Below are 17,829 nucleotides of genomic sequence, written 5' to 3' on the forward strand. Positions count from 1 at the left end.
TCAGTAAATGCATGAAGAGGTATGCCTAGGCTTAATATTGTTTTGACAGTGGCATCATAAAATGCTTGATATGACTCATACCATATGAAGGCTACAGTAGCCTATCTAAAGTGAACGATAAGTAAGGGATAATGTAAAGGTTGTTATAGCGAATACAACTCGCGAAAGGCTGATTATGAGCCCGAAGCGAAGCCTGAAGGGAGTTGTATTCGCTATAACAACCAACTCGCTATACATTATCCCGCTTATTACATGGCTACCTACCAAATAAATAAATAATTTGACACAAAATATTAATTTAAAAAGGAATGTATTGGTTTAAAAACTATTTATATGGCTTCCGCTAAAGAAAACCGTCCGTTCAGTCTCAACCAGAGAATGTAGACGAGCTCTGGTCTCTACTGTTAGAATCCTGCTTCCATGGCAACGCTCTGACCTTCGCGGGGGTTTACACGACATCCACCAATCAGATGCATCACTGTGGGATTGTGGGATTGTTTAGGATTGTGGGTAATGAAGTACTTATCCAAGACATCGCGAATAAAAGGCATTTATCTCAAATCAAGGTTAGTGCCCCATGAACTTTTGGCGTTTATATGAGCATATACAATCGCTTAGTACAGCCGTTGCTGGTTTTAAGTCTACCATGTATGGTTACGTTTTTATGGCTTATACCCCAAATGTCTATGGAGAAATTGTATTGAATTTTTACTTCCGGCACCGGCTGTGGGCGGGACTGTGATGCTCTATTGAACCCGGGGCCTCATACATGCAAAGCATGCGCTCTACCACTGAGCTACATCCCCTTGTGATTCCATTTGGTGTGGGTTGCTATGATAACTTTGTAGAAGACCATTTATGGAATAAAATATTATTTTCAACACATGTAAAATGTAATATTGCCACTTTAGGAAAACATTTTGTATCAGCTAAATTGTTTTTTAAAAAAAACTCCGTAGCTATTCTAATAATTCGTTTAAATAAAATGTATGAATTGTGAATTTTATTATAAGTATAGGAGTGAAATAAATTAAATAAGATAATTAACGTGTCTGACTGCATTACATATTTCTAGATATTATGTATTTTTCATTATACCAGTGTACGTGCAGCCTTCGTTGTGGTGGCACTGACATTCCTTACTCATCGATTACGGTGCTGATTGGTTTAGAATTCCACCCGAGCTGATGGCGGCCAATGAAAATAATTTACGTTGAGTTCTAATAATGACATCTCGTCATGTCGTTCATCGGTGTTATGTGCCTGGAAACTCGCAGGTGAATGTGTGTACACGCAGATGACGAACCACACACAAGCGCTCTGAAATGAGATGTTTCATAGGCTAAAGACTACGACAAACGCCGGGCGGACAGCTGCATTTGAAGCGGATTTTTATTCTATATCAAAGGCATGTCCACTTTTGTGGTGAGTGAAAGTTTAAACGTAAAATGCTGTGGTTGTTGTGTTAGCTTGCTAAAGTTGTTAGCTTGATTAAGTGTGCAAAATCTGCGTGCAGCTTTTAACTTTCTGGACAATTGTGATTCAGTAACGTACAGTAGTCAAGATTTGCATTATCAACCTGGTGTCGTTTTATAACTACCCATTCTTTTTTTTAACTAGTTGCAGGCCTTGTGAAAAATATATAAATATAAACGGTTAGTGATGCATTGGGCCCATTTAAGCATATTACATTTGATCTACAACATTTACATGAATACTAGCATTTTGCAAACAAGAGTTTTTTGGAGTAACGTTACCTTAGATCGTGGTTGTAATAATTTCTCATATTGTTGACAAACTTGCCACCGGGCCAAGTTTCATTGGTTTTCGGCGGCAATGCTTAAGATTACCACAAGGGGGTCTTAAAGAAATGCATATTAAAACAATATGTCAAATATCTGCTATTCACTTAAATAACGAGTAGATGTTGATTCAGTTTAAACGAAATAGTCAGTTTTGTGGAAGTGTGTTTGTGTGCAGAACATGAGGTAACAGACTTTGCCAAAACAAACTTGAGAAGCATTACATACAGTCTATATGATAATACAGTAATGATGATAATAATATATTAAAGTAAGAATTTAAACTCCGTAGTCCGTAGCACCCGGATGGACTGGACCATTTTATGCATGTCATTTTAATAATCTAATGCATAGTTTTATTTGATCCATAAATAACAATCAGGCTTTTATTCACATATAAACATTCATTAACTCGCATGTTATGATAAAGGGAAGCTCAAGCATGTTCGCTTGACGTGAGAACCAGTGAGTAAATGATGACAGAATACATTTTTTGGGTGAAATAGCCTAACCCTTTATTGTACAGCGAACTCCATTTACAGATTTCTCCCTGTTAGAACAAAATAAAAATGACTTCTTTATGTATTCAGAACAATAAAGTTTTTTTTTTTTTAAAGTATGCCAGCCCTAAACAGCTGTCAGCACAGTAATAGGGCTACTTAGCCTATTCAATACAATGTCTCTTTTAGAGTTGCATTCACAAGCCTGTCTGCAATGTTTTTTCTAGGCCCATCCCTCGGTTCGTGTCAGAGGAACAGAACACACATACACGCCTGTGCTGTGTCAGGATGAGAAGTGTTTAGGGCAGGAGAAAGGAGTGCACATGCACTGCCCCCTCTGTTCTGTGGCCGAGGCTTACCAAGATCCCATCATCCTGCGAGCTCACTTCCGCATCAAACACGTGGACAAAGGCATTGACTTTGCAGGTGAGGAACATGGAATCTATAGAGTCAAAATGTAGCTTTTATGACTGATGCTCTTTGAAAGCAGTCTCTCTCTTACACTTGTTTTTTATGGACAGGCTTGAAGGTGCTGCGCTGCTGTATCCATTGTGAGATCGTGGGAACTATTAAAGGAGAAAAGAGATTTAAAGGGGCTCATTGGCACTGTTACCGCTGTAGAAATGGTTTCAACAGGCGGGACGAGGCCATCAAACACTACAAAACACACTTCCGAAATCCCCACACCACATTCCAGATCCAAGTCACTCAGGTAAAGGTGGATAACATCAAGCTAAACGTCCATTCACACCAAGAACGATAACTACAAAGACTGTATTAGTGACCACACGAATGTATGGTAACGTTCTGTTTATAATAAGTGCACACTGTAGTTATATTGTCTGTCACTTTAAACGCTCAAGCTCTTTAAAGTCATGTGGATTCTGATTGGCTGATACTTTTATCATTCATCAGCTGAAAAAAAAGAAGTTCTTACTGATTCCAACGATATCAATCCTCTCTGTCCTTAACGTAATAGTTGTGATGTTGACTTGCCTATTTTTTCATCAAATTAGAATATTTTTTAAATGTTATAGTTATCGTCCTTAGTGTGAACAGCCTTTTTTTCCGCATTAGATGTCGCTTTTTTTTAACCCAATAATGTTTGCATGATTCCTCTCCCAGAATGTGAACTGCCGACAGTATTACGGGGAGAGCTCAGAGGCTCATGGTAAAGCATATGAAGGGCTGGCAGTGAGTCTTGGACCAGGTGGAGATGGCACAAGCATTGGATCCATATTAACTCAGCCCATCCTGACCACTGGCACTGAAACCCTATTGACTGTGGAGCCAAAGGTAGACTGTTTTATTGTAGAAGTTTTATTTTGGGCATTTCATTAAATGGAACCTATTATGCACTTTTTCAAAGTTTTCATTTTGGTTTTGGGGTCTACTAGAACGGGTTTTCATGCTTGAAAAAAAACAAAAAACAAATGTATTTTACATTATTGCAGCACCTCTGTTCCCAGTCCGTCAGTAACGCTATGTTTAAGTCCTGTCTCTATGAAGCCCCTCCTTCCGAAAAGCACAATATGCTCTGATTGGTGTGTTGTGATTGGTCAACCTATTCAAGCGTGTATGGGAAGTGTCACGTCCAGAACTGTACATTTTTAGCAGACTACTAACGCAACTCAATCTGGCCTCGCCCCTTTTTTTTTGTGCATGCCTTGGGCGGAAATTATTTAAATACATTTAAATGTTGACGCGTACATTCCCGTAAGATAACTCAAGACTACAATTAAGGCATTTCCAGGAGTTCAGAAACACTAGTGATTATTGATATAGAGGAAAAACTCCATTTGGAGTGCTTTTTTTTTTTTTGCAGACCTTTTTCAAGCTCAAACAGCAACATTACATTATACATTATACTACTGAACCTCTTAGTGTTTGATTTGAAATATTGTTGTCGACCTTTCCTTTGTGTTTGAAGGAAGACGGTGAGAGAAATGGGATCCCACTGGGTGCTGAGGAGGAGGTGGGGTCTTCCCAGAATTCATCTGATGGGACACAGACTCTTGTTCTTATGGACCCTGATGGACAGGGAAACAGTGTGATCTATGACATGGCTACTGGTATCATTACCGAACAGGTCATTGATAACATGAATCACAGAACATATTACTGTTTTATGGTATTTAATGATGAAAAAAACATCTAATAGAAAATGGTAATTAGATTAGCCCATTTATCTATCATTATTGATGCAACTAAACGTTTTTGAAGCTTCTTTTTAAAAATGTGGGGTTAGTATGTTTTTATTATTTTTAAAGTAGGAGTGATCTAAAAGCTTTATCACTGTAATTTCAGGACGCAGAAGGTTTGGAACAGACCCTGCTACAGAAACGACTCCTGGAGCTCCACCAGCAGATTCACACACTCCGTCAGGAGAAAGAGAATATGGAGAAGACACTGCAAGCTGAGATTAAACAGCTCAAAGAACAGGTATACCTGCAATATATATTTAGCCTTTTTTTGTTGTTGTAAAATTTAATTTTTAACTTTCATGAAAGTTATATTTTATGTTTATTCTTTTCCTCGATGTACTCTTCTTCTGCATTTCTTCTATTTTACTTTTAGGTTGCAAGTCTGGTTCAATCTAATGTTAGGATGTTTGAGGAACTGCAAGCATATCAATGTCCAGATCACAGCCAGCAGAAGGTGGCCAAGCTTGTAAGTGTTCAGAATTTATTGGCTTGGGCTAAATCAAATTGATATTTCTCATGGTGAAAACTGTCTTACTTTTTTATTTTTAGATGGAAAACCTTGAAGCGCAGCACAAGGAGCTTCTGCAGGCCCAGTTGGCCTCACTCAGGAGAGAGATCCTGTCAGGAGCAGATAACATGCCAATCAATGGCCACAAAGCTGCACTGCAGCTCAATGTGGACCTAGAAGAGCCACAAGCTGAAGTTATCAGTGACACTTTAACAGGACTGGAGGATATGGATGTACAATTACAAACTGAGCAGCATGAGGCACTAAGACCCACAGAGCTCGAACTAGTGCCAACCGATACAATGCCCTGTTTGGAGAGCCCCGGCTTGGACTTAGATTTGCCAAACACTGGCTCGACTACATCTAAGGTTTTAGAGGATAAACAGGAAGTGTCATTGTCGCTTGTGTCGTCTAAGAAGCGCAGCTCAGCGGATGACTCAGACACTGTTGAAAGCAAAGTACAAAGAGTCAGCTGAGAATGACTCGACATTAGAAACACTCGTCTCCATTCCTTTTTCTCAACGCTTTTAAAATTTGCTGTTACCGTTGCCACACATTTCCAGGTCAAAGATTATGTCTGTATTCTGTCAATTGATATAATATACATATACATTTCCATGATGCCATATTTTTTACCTTAAATCTCCTTTCCATGCTTATTTATATTAAATGCTGCTTTGACATCGGCAATGCTTTTTGGTGGACTCTTGTCACTCAAAAAAATGTCTGCATTGAATTTCAGTTTGCTTCTGTTGTTCTTTGAGCATAGAAGCATGTTACTGATCTTGAATTCATAAACATTTTGTGATGAGCTGTGAAAAAAATGTTTTTGTTGGGTTGCTAAATCTTGATGGTCTTGTCGGCATAACTACATTATTATCCTACTCTGGCTTTTCATATGCATTTTCAATCCAATGCCACTAAAATAAGTGTCTTGTATCGAGTTAAATTGTTCAACCTGTACATTACTTCCCAAGCATTGGCAACTGTTACTTTTCACAGCGCTGATCAAGATGGACCAGGTCACCCCTTTGTGATTAAATGTATTTTTATAATTTGTACGTAGATTGATGTGGTATATGTCAGGTTTCATTATAATGTTTAGTATATGAATTTATCCACTGAGATAAACATAGTTCTGGGATTTGAATGCGGCTCATGGAGGATTCAGGGATTTACTGAACTTTTGCTTTTTAGCATTCAGCGAATGACCATTATCAGTATGACAAAATTAAATTATTTAAACAATAAGAATTATTCGTCCTACTGCACAGGTTAAAATTTCGAATGAATGCTCAACGGGGGAAATTAGTTTTCTGACCCATAAGCGCCCCCTGGAGGAAGACAACCGCCAGCGCCTTCTCCAGACCTGGCGGTGGCAGCACATGCTGGTTGGCGTTATCAAGCAAGAAGGAAAAAAAATACAGGAAGAAGGACGCGGGCATTTCACTAGTACACTGTGAGTATTATATTATACTTTAACGTCTGATTTAAAACCTAAACAACATTTATGTGCATCATATAAACAGAAAGGGAACAGGAATATGTAATTATCGAATTCAGCATGTAATTAATGTGGCAACTATAGGCTGTTATACGTGCACAATCACCATATGTATAACGTTAGGTTGTTTTGGTGCAACAATTATAATAATGTATTATTATTCAAAGGTCATTTAACTTACCAAGGCAAGACACCCCATGCATCACGGTTGGCGTTAAATTTCACGAGAGGAGATTAGTGTTTTCAGCAGAATTTACAGCGTAAAAGCATCTGTCAAATCTGACACAGGAATGCGTGCTTGTTTTGTGATCGCTCTGTAAGTGTGGTTTCATGTGTTTTTATAGTGTTTAGGTGGTGCATATGTCACAGTCAGCACAGCCCGGGACGATGCCCACAGCCCCGGATTCCCCCTCTCTGAGCGTCACCGTCAGCGGGAATGTGCAGAAATACAGCATCAAGAAGAAAAAGGTCTTAAATGCGGAGGAGACTGAGCTGTTCGAGCTCACTCAGGCTGCTGGGATAGTCATTGATCAAGAGGTGTTTAAGTGAGTCACACAAAATTACTATCTCAGACAGCAACATAGTGTCGGCCCACATCCGGGCCGTGTGGAATCCACGTGTACCAGTTGTGGGCCAACACTATCCCAGCAAACATGCTTCTTTGGGACCCGAATGGGGCCCTTGCGGGCAGCCCACTGTGGGCCCAGATACCGGCGTGAAATGCGGGGCACGTGTGGGCCCCACACTATGGGACCCAGGTGGGGCCCCAGTGGGACAGGCCAAAGTGTGGGCTGACTGTGGGCTGGCCCACACTAAGTAGAGTGGGCCCCCACTGGGGCCCGTTATGGGCCCACAGCAAACCCCTTAGGGGCCCGTGTGGGACCATTGAGGGCAGCCCACTGTGGGCCCAGATACCGGCGTGAAATGAGGGGCACGTGTGGGCCCCACACTATAGGGCCCAGGTGGGGCCCCAGTGGGACAGCCCAAAGTGTGGGCTGACTGTGGGCTGGCCCACACTAAGTAGAGTGGGCCCACAGCAAACCCCTTAGGGGCCCGTGTGGGACCATTGAGGGCACAGATACTGGCGTGAAATGCAGGGCACGTGTGGGCCCCACACTATGGGAACCAGAGTGGGCCCACAGCAAGCCCACACTGTGGGCAAAGTGTGGGTATACTGTGGGTACACTGGGTTAAGTGTGGGCATACAGTGGGTGCACTGGGAAAAGTGTGGGCTTACTGTGGGTGCACTGGGAAAAGTGTGGGCTTACTGTGGGTGCACTGGGAAAAATGTGGGCATACTGCAGACAATCCATAGTGTTGTACTATACCTGTGGTATTGATAACAAACAACAAGATTAGTTTGGTTCTACTTTGCATTTGCCACAATACATGCACTTACTGAAAGTCGAAGTAGTACAGAAGTCATATGTTTCAAATAATTTCATTTATTCACATGTAAAAAATAAAATATACAATACAATACATTACCGTTCAAAAGTTTTTCAAAAAATACTTTTGAAAGAAATCCCTTCAGCCCATCAAAGCTGCATTTATTTTGATAAATAAAAAAAATAAAAAAATATTCTGAAATATTATTGCAACTTAAAATCTATTTTACAAAGTAATTTTTCCCTGGGATGTTAAAACTGAATTTTCAGTAGCTAGCATCCAGTCATCAGCATGTAAATCGTGAAGAAAAAAATTCAGGAATGTTTGAACAGAACTGTCAAAAGAGCAGCATTTATTTTAAATAGATTTTGAGTAAAAACATATATATATATATTATAAAACCACATCACAACACATTAAGTGGATTATGAATCATCTAATAAAATAAATCAATCCCCTCGGATACCAGTAGATCTTTGCCAGATCTCCAGTCTTCTGGTTCTTCTGCTCCTTTCACCATCCCAGTCTCTTGCATTATGGAGCCATGGTTTACCAATTCGGATGCTGCAGCCTGGCTGTTTTTTTGTGTCAGCATCTAAAGGAAGAAAAGAAAAAAACAATTGAAATGTTAACCAAGGGTTATGACTGGGTTTCCAAGGGTTAGGACATTTCCACCACAGGGAACAAAGAATCTTTTGAGAACCTCTAAATGCACTTTGACTGGAGAAACCTGAGAATAATTTAAGTTCTGGAAAAATAGTTAAAGCTGTTGTTTATTAATATTAAAACCAAATGTATGGTTATTGGTGTTGTTGAGAGAGAAACATACAGAGAGTGAACCAATTGACCTATTAGTTGGTGTAGTGGTCTACTGCATAAGTTAATCCAGAGCAGACACTTATCTCGGTTGAGATGTGGCTTGGGAAAGGGTCAAAAATACACAACGTCGCCCAGCCTCTCGGGATACCTAGTGTCGGAGTTGCATGTACCCCATGCACACCGTTTGACCATTTTAAACTTAAAATGACAAGAACATATAAAAACTAATGAAAACTGACGAACTGCAATGCATTTCAATGGACGTGGAAGCAGAGAATGTCCGAGTGTATTGGGTTAGCTATGCGCACTGTGATTGGCTCATCGCGTTTGGGGGCGTGGCTTAGCCATAGGTCAATTGAGGGCATGGTGAAATGAGAGCATGAGAAACATTTACAAAAAGTATCAACACAATGTAAAGAATAATTTTGTCAACTTGAACTCCCACTCATGTCATTCCAAACCTGCATGATTTCTTCTGTGGAAGATGAAATTTGAAAATTGAATTTTTTTTGAATGGGATCCAATGCCGTTTTCATTTTATGGACAAAACAGATGAATCATTCTTCAAAATATCTTATTTTAAATTCCACAGAAAAAAGTAAGGAATACATTTGGAACAACGTTTTGAACAATCCCTTTAATGTATTTAAGAAATCAATAATAGCTTTAACTTGCAGCATGAATATGTCATTTTTATTTAAAAAATTGCAAATATTGAGAATGTGTCTGACAGTCAAAAATGTACTTACACAGAAAAAGATGCAGTGACCTGTGACTGGCTGGCTCTCTTTTCGGTTTATTTAGCTGTTTGACACAATCACATTTAAGGAGAAAAGAGAGAAGACACCTGAATATTAGTCAAATATTGCATAAATCTATACAAATAAATATGTATTATTTTTTCATCAGTATTAACTAATTAATATGTCAGGAGTTCTAAACTCTGGTCCTCGAAGTGCACTGTCTTGCAGTTTATGTCCAGACCTGATCAATCTCACTCGATCTTTTTACCAAAAGAGCTCGATTCACTTGTTCAGGTGTGCTGGACCAGGGTTGGTGCTAAAGTCTGCAGGACAGTGGTCCTCGAGGTCCAGAGATGAGATCCCCTGCAATATGTTCTGAACATGATAATTCAGAGATCCAGAATGACTGCTAGATCACTTACAACAGTGGTGTCCAGTCCTGGTCATGGAGGAGTGTACCTCCAGCCTGTCTGTAGTGTCTGCTGACCCTGAAGACTTGATCATCTGGTGCAGGTCTGCTTAACTGGGGTTGGAGCTCAATTTTGCAATCAGGATTAGATGGCAATGAATACTGAAAAGAGAGAGGACAATTTTAATGTTATAAACCCAGTAAAACTTATCATGAATATGTACAATAACATCTGAGAATGTATGCTATATATGAAACCACTGTACTGACAAATACAGTATTTTTTAAGTGGATGAGGATCATCTCATTTTTTAGAAAACATACACAAAATATTAACAGATTACATAAGAAAAATGTTTATGAAAATACAGTTATATGGTGCAAAGAAACTTTTTGTAAATGTCTATGACAAATCTACAATGCAAAAACTGAGAATGTGTCAAAGACAGTGTTTCCCACAGAATACTTACAGCAGTATCTAATTACACACAAGGAAAAGGGAGAAAAAGAAACAAAAATTAATATTTCAGTCAAATATTGCTCTGTATGGACAAACGTTCTGATGAAATGTATACATTCAAGATAAATTATTACATTCATATTTAATGTGAATATTATTTCATGGCCTAAATGTTTTACTTCCATTATATCTTATGATATAATTTAATTATTAAGTTAATTAAATATTACAGATGGTTGATTTTATTTCAGTTTATCAATTAAAGTTAGAATTATAAAGTCTGTTATTTTTAAGTCGTGTTAGTATAGTAATATGACCATATCTTTGTAAAATTACAAAGCGCGTAATTGCCTAACGCAACTTGTATGATTTGCTGTCTTCAGCGCGCAGTGTTTATTGATGTCTATCAATTATGAACGGTCATAATCATACTTAACGAGATGTAATCTGAGTGTGTAGCTTATGTAGCGCTATTGTCACAAACGTTACATCAATCCTAGGTTACGTCGCTATTTAAACCTTTAAAACAACGACATGACTGATTCAGCCCGGCCATTGTGTCTAATGTTAGCTCGGTCCTAGTTCATCGCGTAAACGGGAAAACAACAATAAACCAAATTATAACAACACCAAAAGGTGCTAAACACTTAAAGGTAATGAATTCATGCAGTTTTAAAGTATAAATTACCTTGGAGATTACCAAAAAACGGACTGTCGAGCAGCTAGTCGACCGTTATAACTTAACCGTTTAATTTAAACTGCAGCAGAGTAACGTTAGCTCTACTGTATAGCCTATAATCAGATAAACAATAAAATGAGTGTAGTTTAATACCAATAATTAATTCATTACCATTTTTTTTACCAGTTTCACTCATTTCAATAGAAAACTCAAATGACTATGGACATTTAAAAGCTTACGCTACCTGTTTGGTGCACAGCTGGGCGGTACAGTCGAATCAGAGTCGAATCCAGAAAGACAGCTCCTTCCAGCAGTCTCATTGGTTAGAATTAATCACGTGATGACGCTATCTACTGTATTACTTATAATATAATTTTTATATTATAACTTTTTTCTTTTGCGGTTTCAGAAATATAAAATTATATAAAAATATATAAATTCATCAGTGATGTATTTATTAGTATAACAAATATAATTGTATAATAATAAATAGATCACTGACGAATACCAAAACAAATCAGTCCACCATTTGCTTGTGTTATATTGTGACAAATAAGTTAATTTTATTTCATAATACGCTTATAATGAATTATAGCTCCATTTGTACTTTTTTATGAGCAATATTACTATTCTATCAATATATTTATAAATACTCATTGAGACCTACTGAATTAGAAGATATAGTTATATTTATATACATTTTTATAGTTCCTTATAAGTCATGCATTTGCTCTTTCAATGCGCATGCTCCTAATTCATTAAACACTGATTTATTAATTTGTCCGTTTTATAGTTCCATGAATGTATTTATAAAGATGCATCATGCATTGCTATATATGTTATTATGTTATTTATGAATGTATTAATATAAGTGCTGTGATTTTTTTGGGGGGGACTAATAGTCTAATATTGTTTAAACTACTGTAATGTACTGATCTGTCTGACTTTATCAGTCTGTCTGGGAACAGCTACAAGCAAACAGGTAAAGATAGTACTTGTCTTGCTATCTTGTTGACTGTGTGCAGTTTTAGTTAAGTATGGGATGGACTGTTGAATGAAATAACATTTATGACATTTTACGGGATTGTTAAAATAGTTTGATTAATCCTGAGCTTCTAATCTTAAAACAATGATTTATCTGTACTGTTGTGGTGGGATGCCCACAGTAAACCCTCATGGTGGCCTCACAGTGAAAAACTGCTATGGGCCCCACATGGGCTAACCCACTGGGGGCCTGTGTGGGTTTTCTGTGGGCTAGCCCACAGTGGGTTGCCCACAGTAAATCCTCATGGGGGCCCAAATGGGCAAAACGGCTATGGGCCCCGCATGGGCTAACCCACTGGGGGCCTGTGTGGGTTTTCTGTCGGCTAGCCCACAGTGGGTTGCCCACAGTAAATCCTCATGGGGGCCCAAATGGGCAAAACGGCTATGGGCCCCGCATGGGCTAACCCACTGGGGGCCCGTGTGGGTTTTTTGTGGGCTAGCCCACAGTGGGTTGCCCACAGTAAATCCTCATGGGGGCCCAAATGGGCAAAACGGCTATGGGCCCCGCATGGGCTAACCCACTGGGGGCCTGTGTGGGTTTTCTGTGGGCAAGCCCACAGTGGGTTGCCCACAGTAAATCCTCATGGGGGCCCAAATGGGCAAAACCGCTATGGGCCCCACATGGGCTAACCCACTGGGGGCCCGTGTGGGTATTCTGTGGGCTAGCCCACTGTGGGCTTGCCCACAGAAAGCCCACATGGGGCCCCAAAGGGTTTGCCCTTGCCCACACTGTCCCACAGAAAACCCACACTTACCCACAGTGGGCCCGCACTGGCATGTTTGCTGGGATGTTGCTATCTGGGATCCCTACAAAGCAAGACACTACAGGTGAATATGATAAAAATAGATATCACCATACTTCCCCAGTTGATTAATGACAATACATTTAGACTATTGTTTTTGGAAATGTTGTTTAAATATGCAAATGATGCATTGTATAATAAATGCTCTGATACACTTTCAGCGTTGCAGACATTTAGCCATGTTAAGACTGTGTCTTAAGAAATAGTTTGACCAGCTAGCAGTTACCGATAAATATGAGGTAATCAGCCTTGCATTTCCCCTTAAAATTAGACAGATCTACCTTTTAACGTAACTGACTTGTCTCGAAGAAAAAAAATGAGATTACTAACTTTTGATTGTAGTCTAAGCAGTTTATTCCACCATATAAAGCCAGGTTCAAAATTATTGTTAAAAAAGTAAGATAAATCAGGCAAGTGATACATGAACAAACTTCTGTAAAAAAATTCAGAAAATAGCTAGGAATAAAACTGTAAAGTTGGCGTAAGTGCAACTGAAGTGAGATTTCTGTTTCCGTGCAGGAGAGAAAACGACAGTAAAAGATATATAATCTAGTTGAAATCTACTGATGCAAATAGTTCAAATATAATAAAACAAACACTTTAATTTGTATTTTGGATGTTTTCTTTGCACTTAACCGAAAGAGGAAAAGTTACGAAAGCAAAATCTCAAAATTGACTGGATCGGTTCAAGCTGTTGAACTGAGAACCGCTTTTTTTGTGTGTGTGTGTGTGTGTGTGTGTGTGTGTGTGTGTGTGTGTGTGTGTGTCTCACTGGAATTGAGCCGGGTTAACAACTCACCGACTCAAACAAAAACTTTCTCTTTCATGTATGTCTGTTTGAAAGAACCGGTTCATGAAAATGATTCTGTATTTTAAAGCTTGGATTTGGTGAGCCATGTGCTAAGCAGGGTTATTATAGTTAACTAAAACTGAAACCATAAAAAAACATTTTCATTACTTAAAATAAATGTAAATAAAATGTACCTTTTTTTTTTAGCTAGTTTCCCAGGCAACATTACTCATTTATTTAATTTAATTATATAATACTATTTATTTAATTTATTATTCTACTGGGGTGGGATTAAATAAGTTGTCTTCTTCCCACTCCCTTTCAGGCAGAATTCGATCGTCATATTGAAATACTGTATGTTCTGTTTCTTGTACTATATGATTTAACTATATTTTGTCTACCTTGTACTTTTTTCTGTGCCATTGCCTGAAAAAAACGAAATGAAACGAAAAAAATACTAAAATAACTAAAAATTAATAAAAACTATATACAAAAACCTGAAACGCACAACAAAATTATTCAAACTTTAACTACATGTATGTATGAACTACATACATTTAAGATAATGAACTTTAAGACCATGTAAAATTGTTAGTTAATAGAAATATTAATTTATTGAACACTGTCATCTTTAACAACAACATCCCCCGGTTTCACAGACAAGGCTTAAATAGTCCCAGACTAAAATACGTGTTTGAGCTTTTTTAACTGAAAGCAACTTGCACTGACATATCTTAAAATATCTCAGTGCCATTGTTTTGTCTCAAGATGCACACTTCAGTATTGTTTTTTTCTAAGGCACGTTTATAAATGCTACTTAAATGCCCTAATTAAACTAAGGCCTAATCCTGGCTTAATCTAAGCTCTGTCTGTGAAACCGGGCCTTTGCATCTGTAATAAAATCTCTGAGACGCATAACCTCTTTTACTGAGTTTGCACATTTTTTTGTCTGAAAATGTGTCCCGAGATTCTAAACGAACTCCTCTCGCTCTACTACAGGATCATAGTGGACCTTTTGAAGATGAACGTTGCTCCTCTGGCAGTCTTTCAGACCCTAAAGACCATGTGTGCGGGACAGAAGGTCTCTGAAGCGTCCACCGGTGACGCATCCACAGCGTCCCACGCCACCGCTGCACCTTCAGAGTCTAGAGGTGAGTGCTACACATGTAAACAGACCCAAAGCATAATGTGCCACAGTATTACATGAGCTGGAAAATACGTGATGTCCAACACAAAACATCTCTGCCGTTCTGGTAGTAGTTTTAAACACTTTCTCCGTGTTTTGTGCTAGCATTGTTTAATTGAATCTGTGTGACTTCCTTTAGAAGAAGAATGTGTGGTCTCAGGAAAAAGCTCTAAAACTGCAGCCCCTCCCTCTGCACCGGTGTCCCGCCCACCTAGGGGAGGGGCTAAGATAGTGGTCTACAGCACGGGTGACTCGAGCGCTCCTATCTCTCAAGGTTTTTCTTCTCTCTGTCTTTTAGCTTGAAACCTTCATCCTTTTTTTTAATTCCGATGTTTGCGAGTTCAAGGTCTTCTCTTCACTCCCATGAACTATTGCAGCACATTTCTCATGCTGACATAACTAATTCCTGCCTCAGCTTCATAGTGCCGTATATCTGTTCTCATTCTCATGCCTCGCCGATTGTGCCTGTGATTTGCGGGCTCGATGCTCCGAATATGGGGGTGAAATGCCCCAGATCGGCTTCCTTCATGTGTCTCATGGACTCTGTGACTCTCATCCGGCTATAAAATCCTTTGGTTCTCATGGTAAATGAATGTCTGTTAATGGCGTGTGTCGAATGTGACACTGTAATGCACTAGTAAACCAGCATCCTGCAAAATTGTCTGCCACCAACTTTGAAAAGCATGCATGTGACTGTCAACTTCGTAAACGGATCGTGTTTGTACATTTTTTCCACTTCATCACTAATATCTACCCTCATTGCAACTGTAAACCATCTTGGATAGGTGTCGCCTAATTTTCCGAATCATTATAATGTCCTTTATACCCTAACGTGTGACCTGCTCTATCATTTTGAGTCATTTTTAACCTAGAAATACATTTATGCACTACATAATAAACGGAAAGTCTCAACACTCTCTAATTATGTAATTATATTTCCTCTTGTTTAAATTGTGCCTGCAGTCTTATTCAAACATTTGTTAAATAATTAAGACATCAATAGCAGGTTAAAATATACAGATTTTATAATATATTTTAGAGATATGCACTTCTCTAATTGTTTCCATACCCAATGATCTGTGAACTGAACCCCAAGTGCACATAAAGTTTGCCATTTGGGACAAGGCCCAAGTCTCTCTACGCTCTCAACTACCTAAAAATGTGTTTTTGTTTTGCAATAATTGTAAAATATGTTGTTTCTATATAAATAATCAACGTCTTTAAATAAATAGTTTTATATAGATCCATCATTTTTTAATTTGATTGTCGTTCACAATGCTTCATTGGATTATAGTTCCCTTCCTCATTAAAGCTTTTAAGTACACAAACTTGTAACTTTTTGTCTGATTTTCAAAGTTTGCAATGTGATTCACCTAGTATCTGGTTAATAGGTATGTTAATAGGCTCCTTTTTTGTTGTTGTTGAAATCCCTATGGAAAAAATAATAGGAAAAATACTTCCAGAACAGTTGCACTCTAAAACTAATAGCTACCGTAAATGTAGAAATGATGATTGGTTCACATGCGCTCCATGTGATGAAGTCTTTCAAATGAACAAACGTCAATATTCATGTGTAATGATAGTGTTCCTCCACAAATGTTTTGTTGCGACTTCTGACTCAAAATGATATAGAACGTGTCACATGAATGTGTTTTAATTATATTAACATGCGTTTCTTCTGTGTGTATTTGTGCAGTGCGCAGTAAAACAAGTTCAGGGCAAGGGGAGAAATCGGCGAGAGACGGTTCTAGCCAGCGAGTGCCACGGCAGGTCAGTGCCACCAGGGGGCAGAAGAGCGCCAAGAGCTCTGGCAGCAGCAGCTCGTCTTCTCAGCTCACCTCCAACTGAAGTTCTTCACCAATTAAACACATGCTAAACTTGCTTGAATTACACTCCTATGTTCTGTTGAAGAAGGTTCCTGTACGATTGGCAGAAACTTTTTCACTGTAAACAAAAAGTTGCGTCATTTTAGGGCTCTCCTTGGGGATGTTTTTTGTGTTGTCTGAAAAACACTTGCTTTGCATCAAATTTGCATCTCGCCCAGGGAGACTGTAGCTGAAGCACTTGTATGGAATTTTGTATGCCAGTTTAGTCTACACTTTCACACCAAGACAATTTGAGAAAAACAAAGAAAATCTTTTTCCATCTTTAAAGCTTCCTCTTCTGAAATTCAGTAGCTTTCAGGCTGCTGTGAACCCGATCCGTTTTAAGTTGTTCTTGTGTAAGACACTTTAAATGTCTTGATAGACTGTGATGAGATGGAAGTTAATCATTATTTTCTATTATTTTCATTTGTGAAATGTGCTGGTTTTTTTACATTATTTATTTTTCTTTTATCCAATATTTTCTAAGTACATCTCTGCATTCTTGAGTAAAAAATATAAAACAATTATTGTATTTTACACTTTAATTATTTACATGTAGCACTTTTAGTATATTATACATTAGTACTATGCATCAATCTATTATAAAGCAAAATAAGAGTCTGATCAATTTTGAAAAAGACTCAATTAGTTTAATTTCTTGTTGATAAATGACACATAAGCACTTAGTTCCTACAGTTAAACTGTACAGTAACTGCATAATTATGACTGCTGTCTTCATTCATTCTGATCTGAAGTTCATATTCCATGTTGAATGAGTTTATTTGATTCACTGCCTTTCTCTATAAAAGCTGGAAATTGCCAGGGTCAATGCAAGCACTTGTGTGTTTGTACACTGAACTTTCTTAAGTGTGGTCACACTTCATGGCATGTGTAAGCCAAGGAAAGACCTCTTCACCTTTGCATTATGCACAATGGTTAAAGAACGTCTCTTCAGTAATGAGCTGCAGGCGTATGAAAATGTTTAGTTTCTAAGTGAACAGGTAGTTCCAGGCAGGTCTTGACCGCATTGCATGTCCATATCACTGCGCCAAATGGCAAAAAAAAACATGACACTGATCAAGCAAAAATATATAGTAAAAAATAAGATAAAAACAGAAAAGTAT

At 38.4% G+C, this 17,829-nt stretch overlaps 2 protein-coding genes and 1 long non-coding RNA gene across 6 annotated transcripts; 2 read left to right on the forward strand and 1 right to left on the reverse strand.

Annotated features, from left to right (window-relative positions):
* The first annotated feature begins 1,093 nt into the window (after positions 1–1,093).
* On the forward strand, positions 1,094–6,421 carry LOC306984189 (uncharacterized protein). 2 transcript variants are annotated; one of them, XM_079585304.1, is made up of 8 exons: positions 1,094–1,425; positions 2,530–2,728; positions 2,824–3,014; positions 3,428–3,598; positions 4,233–4,391; positions 4,610–4,744; positions 4,880–4,972; positions 5,056–6,421. In XM_079585304.1, the coding sequence occupies exons 1-8, from the start codon at positions 1,411–1,413 to the stop codon at positions 5,488–5,490; spliced, it is 1,398 nt and encodes a 465-aa protein (XP_079441430.1). In that variant the 5' UTR covers positions 1,094–1,410; the 3' UTR covers positions 5,491–6,421. The 2 variants fall into 2 exon arrangements, with proteins under 2 accessions (XP_079441430.1, XP_079441431.1); XM_079585305.1 differs by having other exon boundaries at positions 1,264–1,425; positions 2,530–2,713; positions 5,056–6,288.
* mzt2b (mitotic spindle organizing protein 2B) lies at positions 6,371–17,760 on the forward strand. Of its 3 annotated transcripts, none has more exons than XM_079585309.1 (5): positions 6,371–6,473; positions 6,863–7,063; positions 14,654–14,805; positions 14,980–15,087; positions 16,537–17,236. In XM_079585309.1, the coding sequence occupies exons 2-5, from the start codon at positions 6,879–6,881 to the stop codon at positions 16,686–16,688; spliced, it is 597 nt and encodes a 198-aa protein (XP_079441435.1). In that variant the 5' UTR covers positions 6,371–6,473; positions 6,863–6,878; the 3' UTR covers positions 16,689–17,236. The 3 variants fall into 3 exon arrangements, with proteins under 3 accessions (XP_079441435.1, XP_079441434.1, XP_079441436.1); XM_079585308.1 differs by having other exon boundaries at positions 14,980–15,114; positions 16,537–17,213; XM_079585310.1 differs by lacking the exon at positions 14,980–15,087 and having other exon boundaries at positions 16,537–17,760.
* LOC306984192 lies at positions 7,951–10,040 on the reverse strand. The gene is made up of 3 exons (XR_013794505.1): positions 9,892–10,040; positions 9,476–9,530; positions 7,951–8,502 (listed from the first exon to the last, which is right to left on the reverse strand). It is a non-coding gene; the product is annotated as an uncharacterized lncRNA (long non-coding RNA).
* Positions 17,761–17,829: the final 69 nt, after the last annotated feature.

The sequence above is a fragment of the Phoxinus phoxinus genome (assembly GCF_949152265.1).
Source record: "Phoxinus phoxinus genome assembly, chromosome: 17".
Lineage (NCBI taxonomy): Eukaryota > Metazoa > Chordata > Actinopteri > Cypriniformes > Leuciscidae > Phoxinus > Phoxinus phoxinus.

Coding starts and splice junctions, on each gene's coding strand:
- LOC306984189 (XM_079585304.1), top strand. Junction 3,015..3,427: donor TCCAGATCCAAGTCACTCAG/GTAAAGGTGGAT, acceptor TTCCTCTCCCAG/AATGTGAACTGCCGACAGTA. Junction 4,745..4,879: donor TTAAACAGCTCAAAGAACAG/GTATACCTGCAA, acceptor TTTTACTTTTAG/GTTGCAAGTCTGGTTCAATC.
- mzt2b (XM_079585308.1), top strand. CDS start 6,879: ATGTCACAGTCAGCACAGCCCGGGACGATGCCCACAGCCCCGGATTCC. Junction 7,064..14,653: donor ATTGATCAAGAGGTGTTTAA/GTGAGTCACACA, acceptor GCTCTACTACAG/GATCATAGTGGACCTTTTGA. Junction 15,115..16,536: donor GAGCGCTCCTATCTCTCAAG/GTTTTTCTTCTC, acceptor GTATTTGTGCAG/TGCGCAGTAAAACAAGTTCA.